Here is a 20,193-nt window from a genome sequence, read left to right as displayed (position 1 = left end):
GGAAGCCACTTCCTATTAGTGTGGGCAGAAATGGCCCATTGTCTTTGAAAGCCACGATGTCAGTTCTCGAGGGCTGGGGTGGGGTTTGGTGACAGACTAGACTCTTCCTGAGAAAATATATATCAAAATGAATAAAGTAAACACCTACATTGTCAAACTTACATAGTTAAGTAAATATGAATATTGTTAACCGGGTAGTAGCTTTATAATTATTTTGTCAAGTTAAACGCATGAAATTGTTCCCACTTAGTTACCAGCATTCTTAATTTGTTTTGTTTTGTTCTTGTTTATAATTTAAACTGTGAATTTTGTTTAGGGAATAAATGTGTCTTGAGGCTTTTCATTATTTCAGAAATTAGACTATGGCCCCCTGAGGTTACTGCCCTGTGCCTGCAGCCAAATGATGCCAACGGGAGGGCTGGCGAGACTGAGCCCGGGTCCCAGAAGCCCACAGTCAAGGGTGACCGCGAGCCCTCGGGGGGAGAACGGGGGCCACCATTGTTAAGCGCTGCCTTCTAACATCTAACGTCCAGAAACAACCCTCGCAACGATCTTTTGTGGTTTATTATCTCATTTCACTGATGGAAAAACTGAGGCCAAGAGCAGTGGGGTAACTTGCCCACCATGGTGCGAGGTTGCTTGTTTAATCGCCTCTCCCCCAGCGGAGAGCGAATCTGCACAATAATGTCCACTCGAGTGCCCAGCCCCCATAGGAGGACAGTCATTATGTTTGGGTAAATAAGGAACCCATGTCATAGTTCGAGGCTGTACAGTCGACACAGTTTCTCTCTGTTGCCTGGCGCTCCGTGAAGTGAGCAGGGCAGGAGTAATTCTCCCATTTTAGAGATGAGAAAATGGAGGCTTTGGGAGGTCAGTGAACTAGGACCTCACTGCCAGCCAAGGCTGCTGCCGAGAGAGTCCTTCATCTGGAATGCTCCCATGATGAGCTCCTGGTGCCCCCGAGGTCCCCTTGGCAGCCAGGCATGGCCATCCAGCCTGAGCCCCCTGGCTCCGGAGGGCCTGGCTTCAGCTCCGCAGAGACTTGCTCCTTCCCTCACTGATCTGCTTAGTGCTTGAAAATCCCAGAGCTCAGAGTGACTTAAACTGACAAACAAATGGCCCTGTATTTGAGTGAGCGGATGAGATGCCAGTGGAGATCTTTGTTTTAGAGAATAATCATGTTTCCTGGAAAGTCTGTGGTGAATTGTGCTATTGCTTGAGGGGTGTTTAATAAAAATCACTCATCAGATAAAAGTAGAAACTAATAGTAGACAAATGTTCACGTAAGGAATTGTAACTATCATCACCATCATCATCATCATCATCTTCCTTATCAACAGCCTCATCTCTAATCATGACAGATTTGACCAAAAAGGAAAAAAAAGGAAAAAGAAGGCGTTTCGAGGACTTAACACCCCGAGGACTTTCTCCATGTCTCCTCTCTCTGTCTGTCTCCCTGATTTCAGTGAGTCAGTTTTTCCTCCCCATCTGTTTGCTTTTTGGCACTTTACACAACTGTCTGGGCTCTTCCATTTTGCCTTCTGTGGTTGCTCAACTCCGACGTTTTCCCTCCCGATGCTTCTCCTTTGTTCCCTGGCAGTCTCCTCTCATCTGCCGGTTTCCACTCTTAGGAAGTGTCAGAGGTGGGTTGTAGTTTTCAGGCAGCATTTTGTTGCCTGGCAACATGTAACAAGCATCTTCTGTGGTGGCTGCTGCTTCTAAAACAGAGCCGGGTCTGGGGACGCTGGGATGGAGGAGTCTCCAGGGGCTTCTCTGGGGTCGTGAGGAGGAGGCGGAGGAGGGGGACAGACAGACAGATTGGCTTCCTTGGTGACTCTGAGTGTAGCCATTCTCACTCTTTTATCATGACCTTGGCGCCAGCTCGCCCTCCCTGCCCTGTTTCCAAAATCCCGGGTGTTCAGTGGTCAGAAGTCTTGGGTTAGGAGCCATCAGAAGCTCTGTGTGACTTGGAAGCTGCAGCCCCCCGAGGCACAGCCAGCCCTGGGTGGGGACTGCTCTGTGGTTCCCACCGGAGCTGGGCTCTCGCTTTGTCTTGTTCCGCTGGGATGCTGTAGGCCTCCTGTCTGCGAGGATACCCGGCTTCTGTGTCTGCGGGCAGCCCAGCTACAAGTTCCCCAGAGACTGGGAGGCAGACGGAAAGGGGAGTGGTGTCTGATCAAAAAAAAACAAAAACAAAAACACCTAACTGAGAGCCAAAAGGGGCTTCTGAGCTTATCTGGCCAATCCTCACATTTTACGCACGAGGAAACCAAGGCCCAAAGGAGGGCAGCAACTTGCGCAGAGTCACACAAGGAGGTGGACCGCCTGAGCTCCCAGCTGAGGAGCTCTCTCGGGGGCTGGACCACGCACGGCGCATGCGCCTGCTCCCGCGGGCCGGAGAGAGGCAGCACAGTGCTGAGGTCCAGCACACGCTGGATTTGGGGCTGGTCATCCCCTCCAGGGACTCCATTTCCTTATCTGATAAGAATGAGGCCTGCGGGGCTGGAGGGAGCCCCAAGGCTCAGTGACTCAGAGAGGAAGCTGACCCACTAGGCAAAGCCCCTGTGGCCACGGCTGTTCTGTCACTTCCCTAGGGAAGCCCAGAAGTTGAGGGGGTCCTGGGCCTTTGAGAATCACACTGTGCGACAGACACTCTCAGCACTCCACTGTTGTGCTCCCAACAACACTTGTCACCATCAGGCTGATTTAGGGCAAACCTCCTGTGAGTCTGTGTCTTCCCAAAGACGGCCTCTTAAGATCCTCCTCGAGGTTGGGGGCAGCAGCTGCCCACTGCACCACCTCCCAGCCCTCCACCCTGTGTGGGCACGGGGTAAGGAAGGGTTCTCTGGGAATTGCAGCTGCTCAGAGCCAGAAGGGGCGCTAAGGCTCATGGGCCCAGCCCCCTCATTTCTCAGGTGAGGAGATGGAGGCCCAGCGACAGGAGGGCTGATACTAAGGGGGTTTTGCACTATTCCCTGCAGGCCCCAAAAGGAGAAGAAATCTCCAGATGGGTCATCTCTTCTTTGTCTTGCTCCTTCTTTCCCTCCAGCAAGAATGTCTCAGTTCAAGAGTCAGAAAAAAGGAATTCTGATGCTGAGAGCAGTCCGTCCCTAGCCATATCCCTTCCCTCTGCTCCTGGGGCCAGCGAGATGAGTGAGGAGGGGTGCCGGAGCCCCTTGGCCTGAGCCCCAGGCAAGGAGCCTTCCCTTCCGGCCGCTGCGCTCTTGGATCTTGGGGTGTGTCAGCTTCGAGGCTTTAGAAGTTTCTCCAGCAAGAAAGCCCCTCTTGGGGGAAACAGTTGTGTGTGTGTGACTGGCTGTCTTCATTTCTTTCTTTCTCCGTATAGTATTGAGCTTCAGAATTAACATTATTTCTGATGTGTTCCAGAACTTTCCAGTTAGTCACATAAACCAAGGCCTAGGTGACTTGGCTGTGGGACAGGTGGACCTGGACCAGCCCTTGAGGACCTACCCCTGCCCCCAGCTTTGTTACCCCTCACTTAGCCAGAGCCCACTCCCAGACAGAGGGAATGTGCCTTCCTGGACACTCCGGGCCTGTGGAAAAGCAATGGAGTTAGAGATAACTGCACTCCCCGCACAGGTCGCTTGTGGTCACGGAGCATCCTGCAGTCCTCCTAAGCCCCACGGCCGTGTCCCCAGACCAGGGTGTTGCTGTGGATGCCTCTGTCCTCAGGTCCCTTACACCCGGGCCGGACCCTCCCCAGCTGCCCTTGCTCTCAGGTTCCTCCGCCTCCAGCCTCTGCATCTCTCTCTCTTTCTCTCTCTCTCATTCTCTAGGGGCTACTTTGCACCCTCTACTGAGTCAGAATTCTTCCCACTCACCCTGCTGTCTGTTCCTCCTTGACACCCCTTCTTCTCAGTGGCAGGGAAGCCACCCAACCAGAGCTCCCACGTCCTACCCTGGGAACCCTACTGCTCTAGGAAATAGAAATGAGAAAACTCCTTCCCAGGGTATTTCTCCTGTCTTGTTTCTCTTTGTTCTTGGTCACAGGGTGATTCTCACCTCCTTCCCACATGAACCTCCTCCAGATGAGGCAGCTCTGTGCCCTCCACAACATTTGCTTGCCTGGGGAGCTGCCTGCCTTTAATTCTCTTTGGAAAGCATAACTGAGAAGAGAAGGACACCCTCTTTCCTTTGGAGCTCTAGCCAGGAGTGATCCTATGCAGCACTTCCCTCCAGGGGGCACTGTCCACGTTGAAGTCCTTACGAATGGAATGGCACTCACTGGAGTTGCACAGTGCACAACCTACGCCTCTAAACAGTAAGCCCTCTGGCTTACTCTCCTGTGAAGCATGGCTCATTATAATTCAGCTCCAGGATCAGATACCTGAGAAAGGGAGAATCCCCAGCAATTTCTCCACTCAACCTCTTTGGGCCTCCACTTTCTCAAAGCCTTAATGTGGTCAAAGATGGGGCTGTGGACTTAGGCAAATCCAAGCTCACATTCAGGCTCTTCCACTCATTAAATGTTTTGTTTTGTGCAAGTTTCCTAATCTAGCTGAGCCTGAGTTTCCAACTCAAGAAAATGGACAATGACAGCTACGATCTTGTTTTTGCAAGGATTAAATGAGATAAGGCACAGATAGCTTTGGCCTGTGTGGCACATGGTTGGCACTTGATAAATGATGATGATTATTGCTATCTCTTAAAATAAGACGAATATGCAGTCCTACCTACCTCACAGAGATAGTGCCAGAAATAAAAGGAGATGAGAAACAGATCATCTCTAAGATCTTTGAGGAAATGTTTTGCAAGAGTCCCAACTACTCTTATTCTTGTCTCTGTATATAAAAATCTAAGAACTGTGAAGCCCCTTTGCTTCCGAGTCACGCTCTGTGACTGATGGCGGATGTCGGGAAAAGGCTCAACCAGGAGAGAGAAAGCTTGCAGACGCCGGGGCAGAGCTGAATGAAAACCAAAGCCAGCAGCTGTGAGAGGAAGCAGAGACCCCGAATGGCTTTAAACAGAAAGCAAAGGCCCACAGAGGGAGTGAGACAAGACTGGGCTTAAACGTCACCTTCCCTGAAGTCCTGGTTCATTCACAGCTTCCTGCAGCAGATTTGCCCAGCTTTCCCCCAGTGCCTGCTGACCTGGGCTGGCTGCGGGGCCGGCAAGTCCCAGGGGCAAGTACACAGTTCCATCCTGTGGTGAGAAGTGACAGGGAGGAGCACGGGCTACGGGGGCTCCACAGAGGGCATTTGATCCAGGAAGGCTCTGTGAAGGAGGTGACTCTCTAGGCTTAAGGGGACTCCAGGCAGAGGGACTCGCATGAGCGAAGCTCGGAGGTGGGGGCAGCGTGGGACTGGAGAGAGGACAGGCACACAGGCCAGTGTGCCAGTAAAAGGCCACGGCTGCACCCAAGACTAGAGAGGAAGGCAGGGGCCTTTCTCACTAGTCTAAGGATTTTAGAATAATTATACTTCCCTATCAAAGCCAACAGTTCCCATCCTTACTTATTTCCTTGTTTATTTTATTCCAGCCATGCAGGAGAGACGGTATTCAGAAGCCCAGCTTCTGCAGTGGGTGTACCCCAGGTCATAAATCATTTCCATGGAGCTAGCTGGAGTCCCAGCCCTTCCTTCCCACTGAAGACAGCAAGTCAGAGTACAAGGGGGAAAGAGTGATATTATTGCAGGGATAGCCTTGAAACTATCGTAACACGAAGAATAAATTGTGCACAAATATCAACGCTTCTACTACTAATAGTCCCAGAGAGCTTGTTCGCATACCGCAGTGTGTCTCCACACGGAGGCTGAGAACATCCTGTCTCCTGCTCCCCACACCCCAGGCCAAGGAACAGCCACTGGCAGATTTGGAGCAGAGGAGGGGCTGGTGTTTTGGAAAGATTCCCTGGCTGTGGTGTGGAGGGGCTTTGAGGGGAACACAGGAGACCAGCTGGGGAGACTGCTGCAGGTATATGCCTGGGACGGGATGTCACTCCCCAAGGGCAGCGGTGGCCGGGGCAGAGGGGGAGGGCAGGGCAGAGAGCTGGAGGGGCCACAATGGACAGGACAGATTCTGGATGTGGGGTGGGCAGGGGGGTGGGGCGGGAAGAAGTACCTGTCAAGGCCAGATGAAGCACTGGTGGCATTGCCCACGAGTAGGAGGTGCAGGTGGAGGAGGGGTGGGTTTGGAGGGGAACTGGGCAGCAGGAAGAGGGCAGGTAATGAGCAGAGTTGGGGATACACATACCTTCTCCTGCTAGAGCCCTCCCCACTTCATGTAAATGTCACCTCTTCAGAGAAAGTCTCAAGCTCAGGGCGTCCCCGTGCTACCTCTTGGCAGTACTTGTCTCCGTTGTAACTCAGTCTTCTTTTGCTTTTGTGGTGCTTGGTTCCTGGCACATAGTAGGGGGCTCATTCCTATTTGTTGACTGAACGAAATCATTTATTAAGCCCCAAATATGTGCCAGCTTCTGTGCAGTTTTATATTTGTTATCTGGTGTGCTCATCCGCACCGTCCCAGGAGAGGTTTCACATGCCTCCTTCTTACGAAGGGAAGCCTGAGACACAGAGGCAAGGCCTTACCTGGGCCACACAGCTAACAGGTGGCAGTGCTGGGGTCCAGCCCCCATCTGCTGGATTCTCCACCCATGGCCTCCCCACCAGGCCACCTCCAAATACCGTGGAGGACACGCTTCCGATGGGAACAGCACTTCTTCCAAACATATTGTTTTTCTCCATTTTCATGCATTTTATTAAACGTTTCCAAATCAGGAAACATGGAAATATTTTTTAATAAGAAGAAAGAAAACATTGCAAATTGAGAAACTGACTCAGAAGGATTTGCCAGATGAGCCATCTGGTTTTTAATTTAATAACCATTTAAAGAGGTTGACAGTGCTCCCCTTTAAGAAGAAAATGGACCGTGGGAGAAAGGGCAGCTGGCTTCCCTCAAGTGGTTCATCCATTTGCAAGGTGGGGATGTTGAGCAAAACAAAGAGACGAAGAGAAACTCAATCCAAGAACAGCTAAGCTGGCGCTGTGGTGCGAGCTTCCCCACCAAGGCCCGCAGAGAGGTTGCATCCAGATGTGTGACAACAGCCAGGTGTCTCACCTCTTCTGTAGTTGCTCAAAAGTCTCCACAGAAAACTGCTAATGGAGACAAAGGTGCCACCATCTCTTCAAGAATAAAGCCACACCACGAAACCCTCGTGTTCACAGCAAGAGAACAAGCCATGCTTGTTTGATGGCAAGTCACAGCTTGTTTGTTGGGGCTGTTGTGCTTCGGCCGTGCTGGTTTTCTCTCCTTTTAAAAATAACTAGAGGCCTTGCACTCATGCTGTTAGTTCTTGGGGCTGGAAATAAAAAGACTAGATTTAGATTTCCCTTGGAAAGATACAGGGCTGTTACCTTGAATTACCTGGTAGAGGGAAACGTCCTTATTTTCCTAAATTCAAAGCCAACTCTTGAAAAATAGGACATGATCTACAGAGGTGAAGCGGATGGAGGTGACTTTATGTATGTATGTGTTGTCATGGGCACGTGGTGCAGTAGGCTTGTGCTCAGTGCTGGGTCTTCAGAACCATTTATTTCACATTTTAAGATGTTTGTAAGCAAAATTGTTTTTAAGAAAAGAAAGAACTTCTATTTTTTTGCCTCTGTATCAATTCACCCGTAGCTGGAATAAGCAGTAATAAGCCCTGAAGTCACCAAGGGCCATTTATTCCTCAGCTGACTTTGAATTTCAATGGGATTCATTCACATGCCTCCAGCATTTCTCAAATGCTCCTAAACTGAGGCTTATAATACCTTTAAGAAATGGTGATTTTACCCCATTTTCTCCACAAAGCCAGAATCACATGCCCTAGCACGCTGCGGGCACTTGGTAATGAGGAGTGGATTATACTGGGACTGGGCAAAGGCAGACTAGGGCTGAGAATAAAACCCAGGACTCCATGGAAGCGTCTCCCCTTTCGTACTAGCTTCTCAGGCCCCCTTAGAGTCACACACAGGCTGGGAGTAGTCACACACACAGCATCCTGGCCATGATCTGCTGGCAGGGAACGAGCGGGGGCTGGGCCACACGGAGGCTGCTTCCACACCCCACCCCAAGCCCTACTCGCTGCAGCTGCCATGTTTAGTATCAGAAAAAATAGGGGTGCCAGTCTTTTCCCCTTACTTGCTGTGAGAGGCTGGTTAGGTCAGTTACTCTCTTAAGGTTCTCGTTGCTTTGTTGTCACACCAGGGTAACAGCTCTTATCCTGCTGACCTGGTCTTGGTGGCATGTGATAAAGACTAAATGGGATCATTCACTCACTCACTCATTCATTCATTCGTTCATTTAACAAATATTTATTGAGCACTAGGGATACAGCAGTAAACAAAGCAGAAAAAATTCTTACCTTCATGAAGATTATATTCTAATGGGAGTTGATATTCAATAAACTTGTTTTTTGGTTTATTTTTTATAAGCCAAATATGTATCATATCAGGTGGTGATAGGTGCGGTGGAGGAGGACGGCGCAGGAAGGGAAGTTGGGCCTGGAGGGTGTGGCCAGCGGTGCAGTCGCAGACAGGGCGGTCAGGGAACAGCTTACTGAGAAACTGACATTCGAGCAAAGGCCTGAAATTAACTGGGGCAAGAGCCTTCTTAGTATTAATACAAGTGTTCCTTGACTTATGATGTGGTTACAGCCCGATAAACCCATCGTGAGTTGAAATTACCAGAAATCAAAAATGCATTTAATACACCCAAACTACTGAACATCATAGCTTAGCTTAGCCTACCTAAACACACCCGGAACACTTCCATCGGCCGACAGTTGGGCAAAATCATCTGGCAACACAGTACCCTGTAGAGTGTCAGCTGTTTACCCTCATGAATGAAATCGCAGGGCTGCCCGGGAGCTGTGGCTCACAGCCACTGCCCAGTGCCTGCAGAGAGAATCGTAAGGTGTATTGCTAGCCCAGGAGAAGATCAAAATTCAAAATTTCAAGTATGGTTTCCACTGAATGCATATCACTTTCCCTCCATCGTAAAGTTGAAAAATGGCAAGTGGAACTATCCTAATTTGGGACTGTCTGTGGAAGGAAGAACAGGTACAGAGGCTCTGGGACAGCAGGAAAGTCGGGCCGTTGAAGGAGCTATTTGGGCCCCTGATGGCACAGCAGAGGGTGAAGAGGAGGGTGGCCGCCGATTGGCTGGATCAGAGAGACCCCAGGGGCTTGGGGGGATTTATGCTCTTGTTGGCCTCATAGGCCTTTGTCTTTTGTTGCGAGGGATACAGGAATTTTTGTCTTTGTGAAAGGACCACTCTGCCTGCTGTGATGGGACTAGCCTGGGGCAGATGTCATACAGGGGAAGCAGGGAGGCCAGTTCAGGGCGACTGCCGTGGTCTAGGGAGAGCACAGGGTTGGGCCAAGGTAATAGCAGGCCGGGGTGAGAAGCAGTGGGTTCTGGAAATATTTTGCAAGTGGAGCCAACAGAATTCGATGGAGATAAGGGGCTTAAACTGCAAAGCACCACACAAAGGGAAGGGGCTGCGGCCCACCTGGATTAGAAGGAGGACCTGGGAAGAGTTACCTTCTCCCTACTCAGCAGTGTCTGCTGCCTCTTGCTCCTTCACGTCCATGCACTGCCCTTGTCGCTAGGACGAAGCTCCAGGTGGGAGGCTCTTGGAAAGGCAGTCACATGTCTCTGTCTGTGTCACACGCTGAAGGCTGACAAAGCCTGTCCACATTTGCTCCTCACCACAGCTCTCGCGGGAGGCGGGGCAGACGTTATTACACCCTGCTTCCCTAGAGAAAAAGCAGAGCCTGAGTCCGTCAAGCGATTTGTTCAAGGTCACAAAGCCATTTGGGCATGAAAGGCAGTCTTTGGGCTCCAGATCCCGTGTTCTTTCTGCTATGCCAAGGCTAATCATAGACACAAAAGATGGTAATAGCTCATTTCTTTAGTCACCTAGGTATCAGGCACCACTCTAATTGTTTTGGACATATCAGCTTGTTTAACCCTCACCATAACTCTGTGGGAGTTGGCACAGGTATTTGCCCCTTTTGCAGGTGGGAAAACTGAGGACAAGGTCATGCAGACTTTGAGGTGCAAAGCCTGGACTCAAACATAGTTGGTCTAGCCCTGGAGCCCTGGTTGAGCCCTGGAGCTGTGTTCAACCCTGACACCAGACAGCCTGGTGGTCTCCCGCACGCCAGTGTGTGGGAGCACAGGGACAGTGCAGATGCTGAGTGGGTGGGGTAGAGGCAAACCCCACTTTGGCTGGGCACACCACGGTGGGGTTGAGTTGGGTCTTGAAGGGTCAGTTAGAAGGAATCAGTGAGGACAGCTGCAGGCATGACAGGAGCAAGAGAGGTGTGTGCACGTGGCAGCTTGGAGCACAACACTGAAGAGGAGGCAGAGGAAGAAGCCAAAAATGCCTGGTCTAAGTGGGAAGAAACCAGGAAAACAAGCGCTGAAGACGCGAAGTGGGGCAGAGATTCAGTGAGAGGCACCAATGGGGTCAAAGGCCGCCAAAGAGTCAAGTCAGGTACATGTCATTGGATTCTTCACTGAACAACTTAACAAGCACAGGGCCCACAGCTCAGTGGGTGGGGTCAGACTGAGAATCTGAAGACCGACTGGAAAGGGGGGACAAAGCAATCCCTTTGGCTAGAGTCCTGCACAAGGCCTAGCTCAAGTCCTGAACATTTCCAACAAACAAACCAGACCCAGGGCAAATGGCTGGAGCCATCGTATCCCTCAGATCCACGTGAAAAGAGTTTTTAGGAAATAGTTTAAAGAATATTGAAACCCCTTTCGAGAAGAGGCAACCATTTCACTTTGGCTTATTTTCTGTCACCCTATTGCTGTAACAGGTCACAGCTAGTGTCACAAAGTGGAGTTCTCATTAATAGTTAGAACTGACTCCAAGCTGAAGGAACTTGGCAGCCACTTTGACAAGAGTTTAATCTGCCGAAGAGAACAGCTGAAGTCATTTTAACATGCTTCTCTGAATTTGCTGAGGCATTGCTTTCACAGGAGGACAGGAAAAGCATCAAGCAGGCCATATTCATTCCAAAAATATTTACTGAGCAACTATTATGTGTTAGACTCTGAGAAGGTACCAAGAGAAGGCTACAAAGAGAACCATAATATAACTTCAGGGTTAGACAAGTAGGCCAATGGAACAGAACAGAGAACTCAGAATAGTTCCACTGCCACCCAATCCATATGACAGAGGAAGCACAGAAAGTCAGTGGGAGGAAGGATGGACTACACATTAAGTAGAGCTCGGATAATTAGTTATCCATATAAAAAAAATGAAGCTGTATCCCTACCTCACACCATACACAAAATCAATTCCAGGTGAAGTAAGTACTTAAATGAGAAAGGCAATATTTTAAAACATTTAAAAGAAAGTCTTATAACCTCAGGTAGGGAAGGAGTTCTTTAAAAATCATGAGTCACTAATCATAAATAAAAAGGATGATAAATTCAACTACAGTAAAATTTAAAACTTCTAGTCATCAAAAATACTGTAAAGAAAATAAAGACAAGACACAAACTGCAAGAAGATATTTGCAACACATAAACTGACAAAGTTCTTATTATCTAGAATACATAAAGAACTCTTAGAATTAATAAGAAAGACAAAAATAAACCAATAGAAAAATGGACAGAAGTCAGGAATGGCAACCACAGAAGAGAAAGTATGAATGACAATAAACATATGAAAGGATACTTAAGCTTTTATCATGGAAATGCAAAGTAAAAGCAAGGTGATTTTTTTCCCATTTTCTACCCACTAGTTTGGCAAAATTTAAAGTCACATGACGGCAAATGTCGATGAGGATATGGAACAATGAGAACTCTTATCCACTGCTGGTGGAAGCCTAATGGGGACTGCCATCTTGGAAAACAATTTGGCATTTTCTAAGGAAATTAAATATGTACATATCCTACAAACCAGCAAATCCATTCTTAGGTATGTGTGCTGGAGAAACTCTTATACAATGTACCAGAAGCTGTGATTAAAAATGTTTACAGCAGTATTGTTCATTAGAGGAAAAACCTGGAAAGCATCCAAATATCCATCAATAGGTAAATGAATAAATAAATTCATTTCATATGATGCAATACAATATAGGAATGAAAATATACTATAGCCACATATGTCAGCATAAATGCTGAGTGGGGAAAAAAGCAATTCATAGAAGAGTCCATTGTATTAGGTGTCTATTGCTATATAACAAATTGCTCCCAAATTTAGCTTAAAACAACATTTACTATCTCATGGTGGTTATGGCATAGGAATTCAGGTGCAGCTCCACTGGGTACCTCTGGCTCAAGGTCTCTCATGAGATTGCAGGCAGGCTGTCATTCAGGGCTGTGGTCTCATCTCAAGGCTCAACTTGAAGAATGTGTGCTCCCAAGCTTACCCATGTGGTTGTTGACAGGTTCACCACCACGTGGGCCTCTCCGCGGGCTTGAGTCATGGCATGGCAAGTAGCTTCTGCTAGGGAGAGCGAACCGAAAGAGAACTAGACAGAAGCCACAAGCTTACTATAACCTAACTTCGGAAATGAAAGCCCATCACTTCCACCATGTTCTGTTCGCTAGAAACAAATTACTAGGTCCAGCCCACATTCAAAAGGAAAGGATGACAAAAGAGTGTGACTTGCTTCGGAGAAGGGGAATATTGGGGGCCCTTTTAGAAGCTTCCTACTAAACTCTTATAGTATAACTTCATTTTTATGAAGTTCAGAAACAGGAAAAATGAAATGACGTATTGGTTAGGTAATTGTACCTATGTGGAAGCACTGTGAAGAAAAATGAAATGATAAACACAAAATTCAGCATAATGATTACCTTCTGAATCGGTAGGGGGTGCTGAGAACGGAATGAACACACAGTAGATTCAACAGGTTGGGGTTGGATGGTAAGCTCATGGCTGCTTATTTCTCTTTATGCTTCATAACATAATTTCATGTTGTATGTATTTTTGGGTTTTTTTCTCTTTGACTTGGTTTTCTGTTTGATATTGCCAAAGTTATACATGCGTACACCATAGCATTTGCCTTCCTTTACCAGCTCTTCCCGGTCACCCTTCTCCAGAGGTAGCTACTTTCACCTCCTTTCACTAATTAATTGCAGAATTTACCTCCGTATCTCCGCGCTCGTCTTGCTCCTCTTTGATGCCCTGCTCTAGGCGTTATCTACTCATGGCCCACCCTGGAAGGCGAAGACTTAGCTCCCTCCCCTCCCCGTCAACTCTTCCTGCCCCCATCCTCCTTTTATAATTACATCATAATTTTGGCTAAATCAGTGTTTACATTACTCAGTCAACACTAATTTGACTCTATTCATAGTTGAGCCTTGTAGTAAAACAGGATAACTTTTCTTTTCCTGAAGAACTTCTTATTTTTCCTGGAATTGTTAATTACCATGTTTATTCATTTGCTTAGTTTTCTGTGTATCACTAATTCAACTCCAAACTCTGATGGTTGTCTCTTTTCTCAGGCGTGTCAGGTTTTCTATCAATTTCATCTTCCTGGAAATGTCTCCAGTCTGCACGTGTGGGTGTGCCTGTCCCACTGGGATCTCCCTGCACCATCACCCTGGGCCGTCTCTCTCGTCTGTTGGATCTCGTTGCCTGTCTCCCTGTCTTCCTCCGTGGTTCCCTCCCTTGTTTTGGCAAACCACACTCTCCCATGGCTTCCTGAGAAAGGGGGTGTGGGAGGCAAATCTTTGAGAACCTTGCACATCAGAAAATGTCATCATTCTCCCCTTGGGCTTAACTAATACGTTGGCTGGTTCTTATTTCTGGTCTCTCTGATTTGGAATTCTGATTTGAAAATAATTTTCCTTCAGAATTTTGAAGGCTTTTTTCCATGGCCTTCTGGCTTCTGGTGTTGCTGTGAAAAGGTCCAAAGCCATCCTAATTTCTGACTCTTTGTATTTGACCTCTTTTTTCCCCATACCCTCACCCCTTAAGCTCTGTAGGATCTTCTCCTTTCCCCTCGGTGTTCTGAAATTTCACAATAATGTGCCTTGGTGTGAGTCTATTTTCATCTGCTGTGCTGGGGACGGTGGGCCTTTGATCTAGAAACTCATGCCCTTCAGTGCTGGGGAATCTTTTCAATGATTTCTTTAATGATTACTTCTCTTCTTTCTACTTTCTTCTGCTCCTCTTCCTCCTCCCCCCACCCCATCCCCAGTTTTTTTCTTTTTGGAACTACTATTATTTGAATTGGTAGACTGATCACTAATTTTCTCATATTTTCTCTCTCTCTCTTTTTTTTTAAGAGACAATAGGGTCTTGCTATGCTGCCCAGGCTGCAGTGTGGTGGCTATTCATAGGCATGATCATAGTTCACTACAGCCTTGAATTCCTGGCCTCAAGTGATCCTCCTCAGCCTTCAGAGTAGCTGGGACTGCAGGCACGCGCCACTGCATCCAGCATCATATTTCCTCTTCATTTTCATTCCTCTTTGTCTTTTTCTGCCTTTTGGGAGACTTCCTCAATTTATCTTCCAGCCTTTCTAGGGAGACTTTTTTTGTATAGCATTCCATTCTTGTCTCATGGGTCCAATATCTTATTTTATCTCTCCTACAACGTTAATTATAGGATTTTTTTTCCAAGAGTTCTTCTCTCTGAATGGTCTGCATTTGATCCAGAGGCCCTTTTCTTTGTTTGTTTAATTGACTGATTTGATCTGTGTTTTTAATGTTAGAGATTCAGATGTCTGGGGATTCCTCGTTGCCTGCTTATTTTTAAAAGTGGAAGACTAAAAACTTAGCTGTAAGGGATTTGAGGGAGCAAAAGTAAATGTCTGTCTGCCATCTTTGTCCAGTTATATAGCCTTTCATATCTCTCATTTATTTCATAATATTAAATAGTGAAGGAGCCAGGCATGGTGGTGCACACCTATAACCCTAGCTACTTGGGAGGCTGAGGCAGGAGGATGGCTTGAGCCCAGGAGTTCGAGACCAGCCTGGGCAAAATAGTCAGACCTCGTCTCAAAAAAACCCCAAAACAACCATGGTCTACACTCTGAAAGATAAATTAGTAACCATAATAACAACCCTTGAATTCAAAGAAAAATTATGTGTTTTCCTCCTCAGCCCCTAAAGAAAAATATGGAACTATTTACCTCAAAAAATTTTCTACTGCAAAAAATAGCAGGAGATTAGTATGTGAATTTGTGACATGTGTAAACCACTCTAAAATTGTGAATAGGTTTAGAAACCTTTTCTTCCTCCTCCCCACTCCCACAGTCCTGAATCACCAGCCCAGTTGCTCGCTCCTCACTTCCTGCTCAGTGAGTGGCAGTGTCTTATCTCCATGGCGATGCTCCGGGCCATCAGAGAGCAGGGTCCATGTCCGACTGGCATCTTCTGCAGCCCCCACCAGAGGAGCGATCCTCGAAGTCTGACAAACAATGAATAAATGACATTCTCGGGATCTGTTTCTCTCCTCAGCACACACAGCACCAACGGCATTTTATATGGTGAATGAAAAAGAAACCCACAAGAACATAGAGGGAATTTATTTTTAAAAAAGCAGTAAATCAGGCATCAGCTTTAAAAAGAGAGACATTGTCTGTTGCTTTCTACCTCATTCCACTTTGATCTCTAATCTCTTCACCCCGGAGTCCACCCACATATGAATGGGATGGTCCCTGATCCTGAGGCAGCCGAGCAGCCGGGGACACGAGTTTAAGCCTGAGGGTTTACAGGGAAAGGAGGACCATGGAGACCTATGTGTGCAGCAAAACCAATAATGTGCACAGAGGACAGGCTTCAAATTAAATCCCAACCTCCTGGTTCGGTATTCAAGGCTGTCCACTGCTTCTCCTTGGGCACCTGCGAAGTTTCTGGCAGTTACCCCTGCCTGGGGCCTGACCACTTTGATCAGTCTTGCATGTAGCTGCTGGAAGAATCATTCTCAGATACCAAGTGTCTCGTGTCCCTTCTTTGTCTAAGAATTCACAGTAGATTTCTTTTGTCCCAGTATCAAATAGTTCTCCAGCCGAAAATTCGAGCCATCTTCACGAATGCCTCTTCTCTCCCCTCTGTACCTGGAACCCAGGCCTCTGTAGTTCTCTGTATATTGTTTCTCAGACTAACATGTGCGCCTCTTAACAACAGTCAGTAATCGCTGACATTTATTGAGCACTTACTCTGGGCCGAGCACTGTGCTAGTATTGCTCCTGGCTTATTTTACCTAATCCTCCCATCAGCAGAAAAGGAAACTGAGTCCCAGAGAAGCTGAGTCCTCTTCCCACAGCCATGCAGCTACTGATGGATGAGCTGGAGCCCGAAGCCAGGCAAGCCCAGCCTAAGGCCACTGGCTCACCTCCTCGCTCATAAACCTCCCCAACCTTGTCCTCAGCCCTGACCCTGGACTTCTTGTTTTAGGAATTTTTTTTTGGTGAACTGATGATCCTGGTTCTGACTCTGCTGCATTTGTTTATGTGTTGCTGGCTTGTGGTGTGGCGCTTCCTTTCAGTGTTCTCTGTCCTGTGTCCCCCCACAGTCACTGAGTCGTGCCGCTTCACAGACACTAAGTCTGAGTTCCCACCACACCTCAGCACAGGCCTGCCACCGTCCCTCCAGCCAGGAGCAGTGTGCGGGAGCATAGGGGGCTACCTTCGGTCTGAGGCCTGGCAGGGCAGAGCCAGCAGGAGGGGTGGCAGCTGCACGTCCCGGCCCATGTCAGAGCTGGGATGGGGCTGATGCCCTGGGGCAGAGGCAGGGGCAGATTCCATCCTAGGGATCGGAGTTGGGCACCACCAGCCTTTGCTACTCAGAGGTAGCCAGAGCAGCAGACACAGGCCCAGCCCTGGGGAAACGGGGCTCCTTGGAAGACATAGCCAGCCATGGGGTCCCCAGTGTAGCAACAGAGCATTGCGGGGAGCAAGTGTAGCAGGTAGGGGTGGGAGGGCCAGGCTGTCTTACCAGCAGAGCTTTGGGGAGGGGATGTCTGTTCTTCAGATGTCCCCAGAAGTACCCGGCACCACGCCCTTGTGCAGACAGCTATGGAAGGCTAGCGCCAGCCCCTCTGGTTGCTGGTTGAGGATTCAGTTTGGGGCTGGACAGCCCGCCAGTGACGTGCCGTCTGGGATGGGCTAGGGCCAGGCTCAGCGGGGTAATAAAGGCTGTGCAGCCTGTCGTCTCCCTCCCGGCTTTGCGCACCTGCTTCTCACCTGGACACCCACCTCCGTGTTCCGTCTTTTCAAACATCCTGCTCACCACCTGTAGACCGTTCTTTCCAGAAAGCCATGTCATCTTGTCATTCCTCTGTATAAGAACCTAAAATCACTCTGAAGGCCTCTATGATCAAATCCATACTTTTCATCCTAGAATTCCAGGCCCTCCAAAATTTGATCCCTGGTCTCCGAAGCCACCTCATGGCCTGCTACGGAGCCCAGGTGTCCTCCTCTCACTAAAACTGCTCATCATTCCCCTAGACACACGCCAGTCACTTTTGCCTCTCTGATGCTGAGTGGAGCAGCAAAAGGAGCATGGGCTTAGCTTCCTGTGTGTCTTTGGGCAAGTCACTCAATGTCTCTATGCTTCCAGTTGCTTGCCTGTAAAATACTTTAAAGGATGTTGTGAGAATTGGAGTGTTTGTATACAAAGTGCCAACCCCACAGTAGGAGCTCACAAAATAGTGCCCATTATACTATGTTCTTGGTGTCCCCTTACTTTGATGGCCCCACCTCCTTTCTGACTAGCAGAGCTTCCATCTCGAGATGCACCTGTACCTGCAGCCTTCCCTGCACACCTCGCCTAGCGGGTAAGGGGAGGACAAGCAGCATTTGCCTATCACTCACTGGGCACCAGATCCTGTGGGGGCGTGCGGAACACTGATGACAGCAGCTGATCCTGCCAGATCTGTCCCAAGCACGTCACGTGCATTAATTCACGTAAGCTTCCTTGGTAACTCACTTCTGTGGATTAAGATTCCTAAATGGCTTTCTGCTCTATCTGACCGAGTTGGTTTGGTCTCCCTGGTCCTGTCTCTCAACTTCCCCATCCAGTGGCCTCCAAGTGGCTGACTGGGAGAATTTATCAAGGAGTGAAACCCCTGCAGGATAAAATGCAGAGTCCGTAGTGTGTGTTTCAAGCTGATCCTGTTTAGAGAGTGTTTTGAAGCAGGACCCACTTTTCCCGGCCCTGCCACCCTCCTGCACTTTCTGTCGAGCCCTGGGTTTTCGCTAGAGCTGTGTGCCTGGACCACCCTCTCCACTGGCCTGCCTGGCAAACTCACGCCCTGCTCCTCTGTGGTGCCTTCTCTGACTAGCCCTTGTGTGTTTGGGTGAAGGTCATTGCCCTCTCCCTGGGTCCCCAAGGAGCCTTGCCCACCCACTTATTGCACCCTTCTGCAGACATCTGCATCTTCAGCAGACCCGTCTCCTGGGCTGACAGTGCCTGAGGGCAGGGGCTGTGGCCTGCTCTTTTTTTGTGTTTCAGTACTTGGCACAGAGCCTGGCATGCAGCAGGCCTTGGTGTTTGGGGACAGAGGGGAAAGGGTAGGGGTAGGGTGCAGTGAGCATCGGGCAGAGGGAATGGTAATGGTATTTCCAGCTTCCTCCGAGGGCAGGGCAGCCACAAGGCCCTGTCCAGCTCAGAAGGGGAGGCTGTGCCTCTGTGAACACTCTGGAGTCTGTCCTAGAGATGGCACCAAGAGAGCCCCAGCCGCAGGTGCCAGTCTTTGGTATCAATCAACTTTTTTGGAAGAAATTGCTAAATGTGTTTGGTAATTTTTTTTGACATTTTCCCTGTTCAAGAGCTTGTGATTTCAGATTAATCATATCCACATACGTTTAGACTGTCAGCTTGAAAGGAAAAATTTAAATTTTATTACTGCATGATTTCATCCAAATCTATCTTACCAACACTAAAAGGATGTCTCCAATATGGCGCAAATCATGACAAAATATTTTACCTCTGGGACTGAGCTCGTGGTGGGGGGTGGTGGACTGGGGGGCCACAGGCAGGACCTGGTGGGCACAGTCACAGCATGTTCAGTAGCCTAGAGAGACCTGCGTGAGCCACCATCGCTGCTGTCTCCTCCTCAGCGAAATCTCTCATTTCCTCTCCCCTTCTAGGTCTGTCCACAGCCTTTATTCCCGGGAATGGCCGCTCCACCCACTAACTCCTGTCTTCCCCTTGGCAGGTACCATGACCAGCAGGACGTAACTAGTAACTTTCTGGGTGCCATGTGGCTTATCTCCATCACATTCCTTTCCATTGGTTATGGGGACATGGTGCCCCACACATACTGTGGCAAAGGTGTCTGTCTCCTCACTGGCATCATGGTGAGTACCCCCGTCTGCCCGTTCCCCTCTCCTCACAGTGTCGCAACGAGCCCAGCCCTTCCATGCAAGCACAGGGGGGCCTTCCTAGCAGCGCACTGGGGGGCAGCTGCTAGTTAACAGGCCTATATGTGTGTCCCCATGCACATAGAGGCAGATGTGAAATCTGCAATGGTTTCTCACCTTTCAGCTTACTTTTCTAAGGTAGGACTTAGGCCCTGGTTCCTGACAGTTAATGGTCTGTTTACAGGTTCCCGCCTGTCACCCACAAACCATGGGCTGGGTGAAGCTGGTTGCTGGTCTGACCCTCTGTCCTCCTTCTTCCCTGCCAGCCACGCAGCATGCTCACCTGCAGCAAGCATCAGGGCTGTGGTTTATTGTCCCCATCCTGTCCCCTGGGTGTGCAGACTTGGCACCATTTCTGATGAAGTTTAGCTGGAGCTCGTGGAGCTAGGCTGGGGAAAGAGCGTCGCTCTGGCCACATGGGGCCTGTGTCCTGGACTGGGCTGGCTGCGACATTGGGTTGTGGTCTGGCTACACAGCCCGCAGCCAGCTCTTGCCTTTCCCAGGCTTCAGCTCCCACCTCTGCACACCGAGGTGCTGGGCCCTGAGTGCCCGCAGAGGCACACACTCCCACCCGTCCTGTGGCCATTGCAGCGTGGCGTATGGGAGGGACGTGGGGTCGGGGTCAGATGTGGAGTCTGAATTTCCGCTCACTGCGGACCCTGGGCCAGGCACTCAGCGGCTCAGACCTCAGCATTCTCCACTATAAAGTGGAGACCAAGGGCCCACCCTGCCCCCCTCATGCCTGTGCGAGGACCAAATGTGATGATTTATGTTACAGTGCTTTGTAAACAATAAGCAGCCACACACGTGGTCTGTTGGTGGTGTCCGCAGTGTCCCCACCCAGCCT

General features: G+C 49.0%; 1 protein-coding gene across 2 annotated transcripts in view; it reads left to right on the top strand.

The window, feature by feature from the left end:
- The window catches only part of KCNN3 (potassium calcium-activated channel subfamily N member 3), a 149,135-nt gene that overhangs the window by 109,308 nt on the left and 19,634 nt on the right, over window positions 1-20,193 (top strand). Inside the window, exons 1-2 of one of the 2 annotated variants that reach the window (XM_045545214.1) lie at window positions 17,816-17,888; window positions 19,142-19,283. In XM_045545214.1, the coding sequence (XP_045401170.1) occupies window positions 19,185-19,283 (99 nt within the window). In that variant the 5' untranslated portion in view covers window positions 17,816-17,888; window positions 19,142-19,184. Of the gene's footprint in view, window positions 1-17,815; window positions 17,889-19,141; window positions 19,284-20,193 lie in introns of those variants that run through there. The other variant, XM_045545213.1, reaches the window with a different exon arrangement.

This window comes from Lemur catta, chromosome 3 (assembly GCF_020740605.2).
Source record: "Lemur catta isolate mLemCat1 chromosome 3, mLemCat1.pri, whole genome shotgun sequence".
Taxonomy (NCBI): domain Eukaryota; kingdom Metazoa; phylum Chordata; class Mammalia; order Primates; family Lemuridae; genus Lemur; species Lemur catta.
Note: the sequence above shows the minus strand (reverse complement) of the source record. Positions and strands in the feature narration are given on the sequence as shown.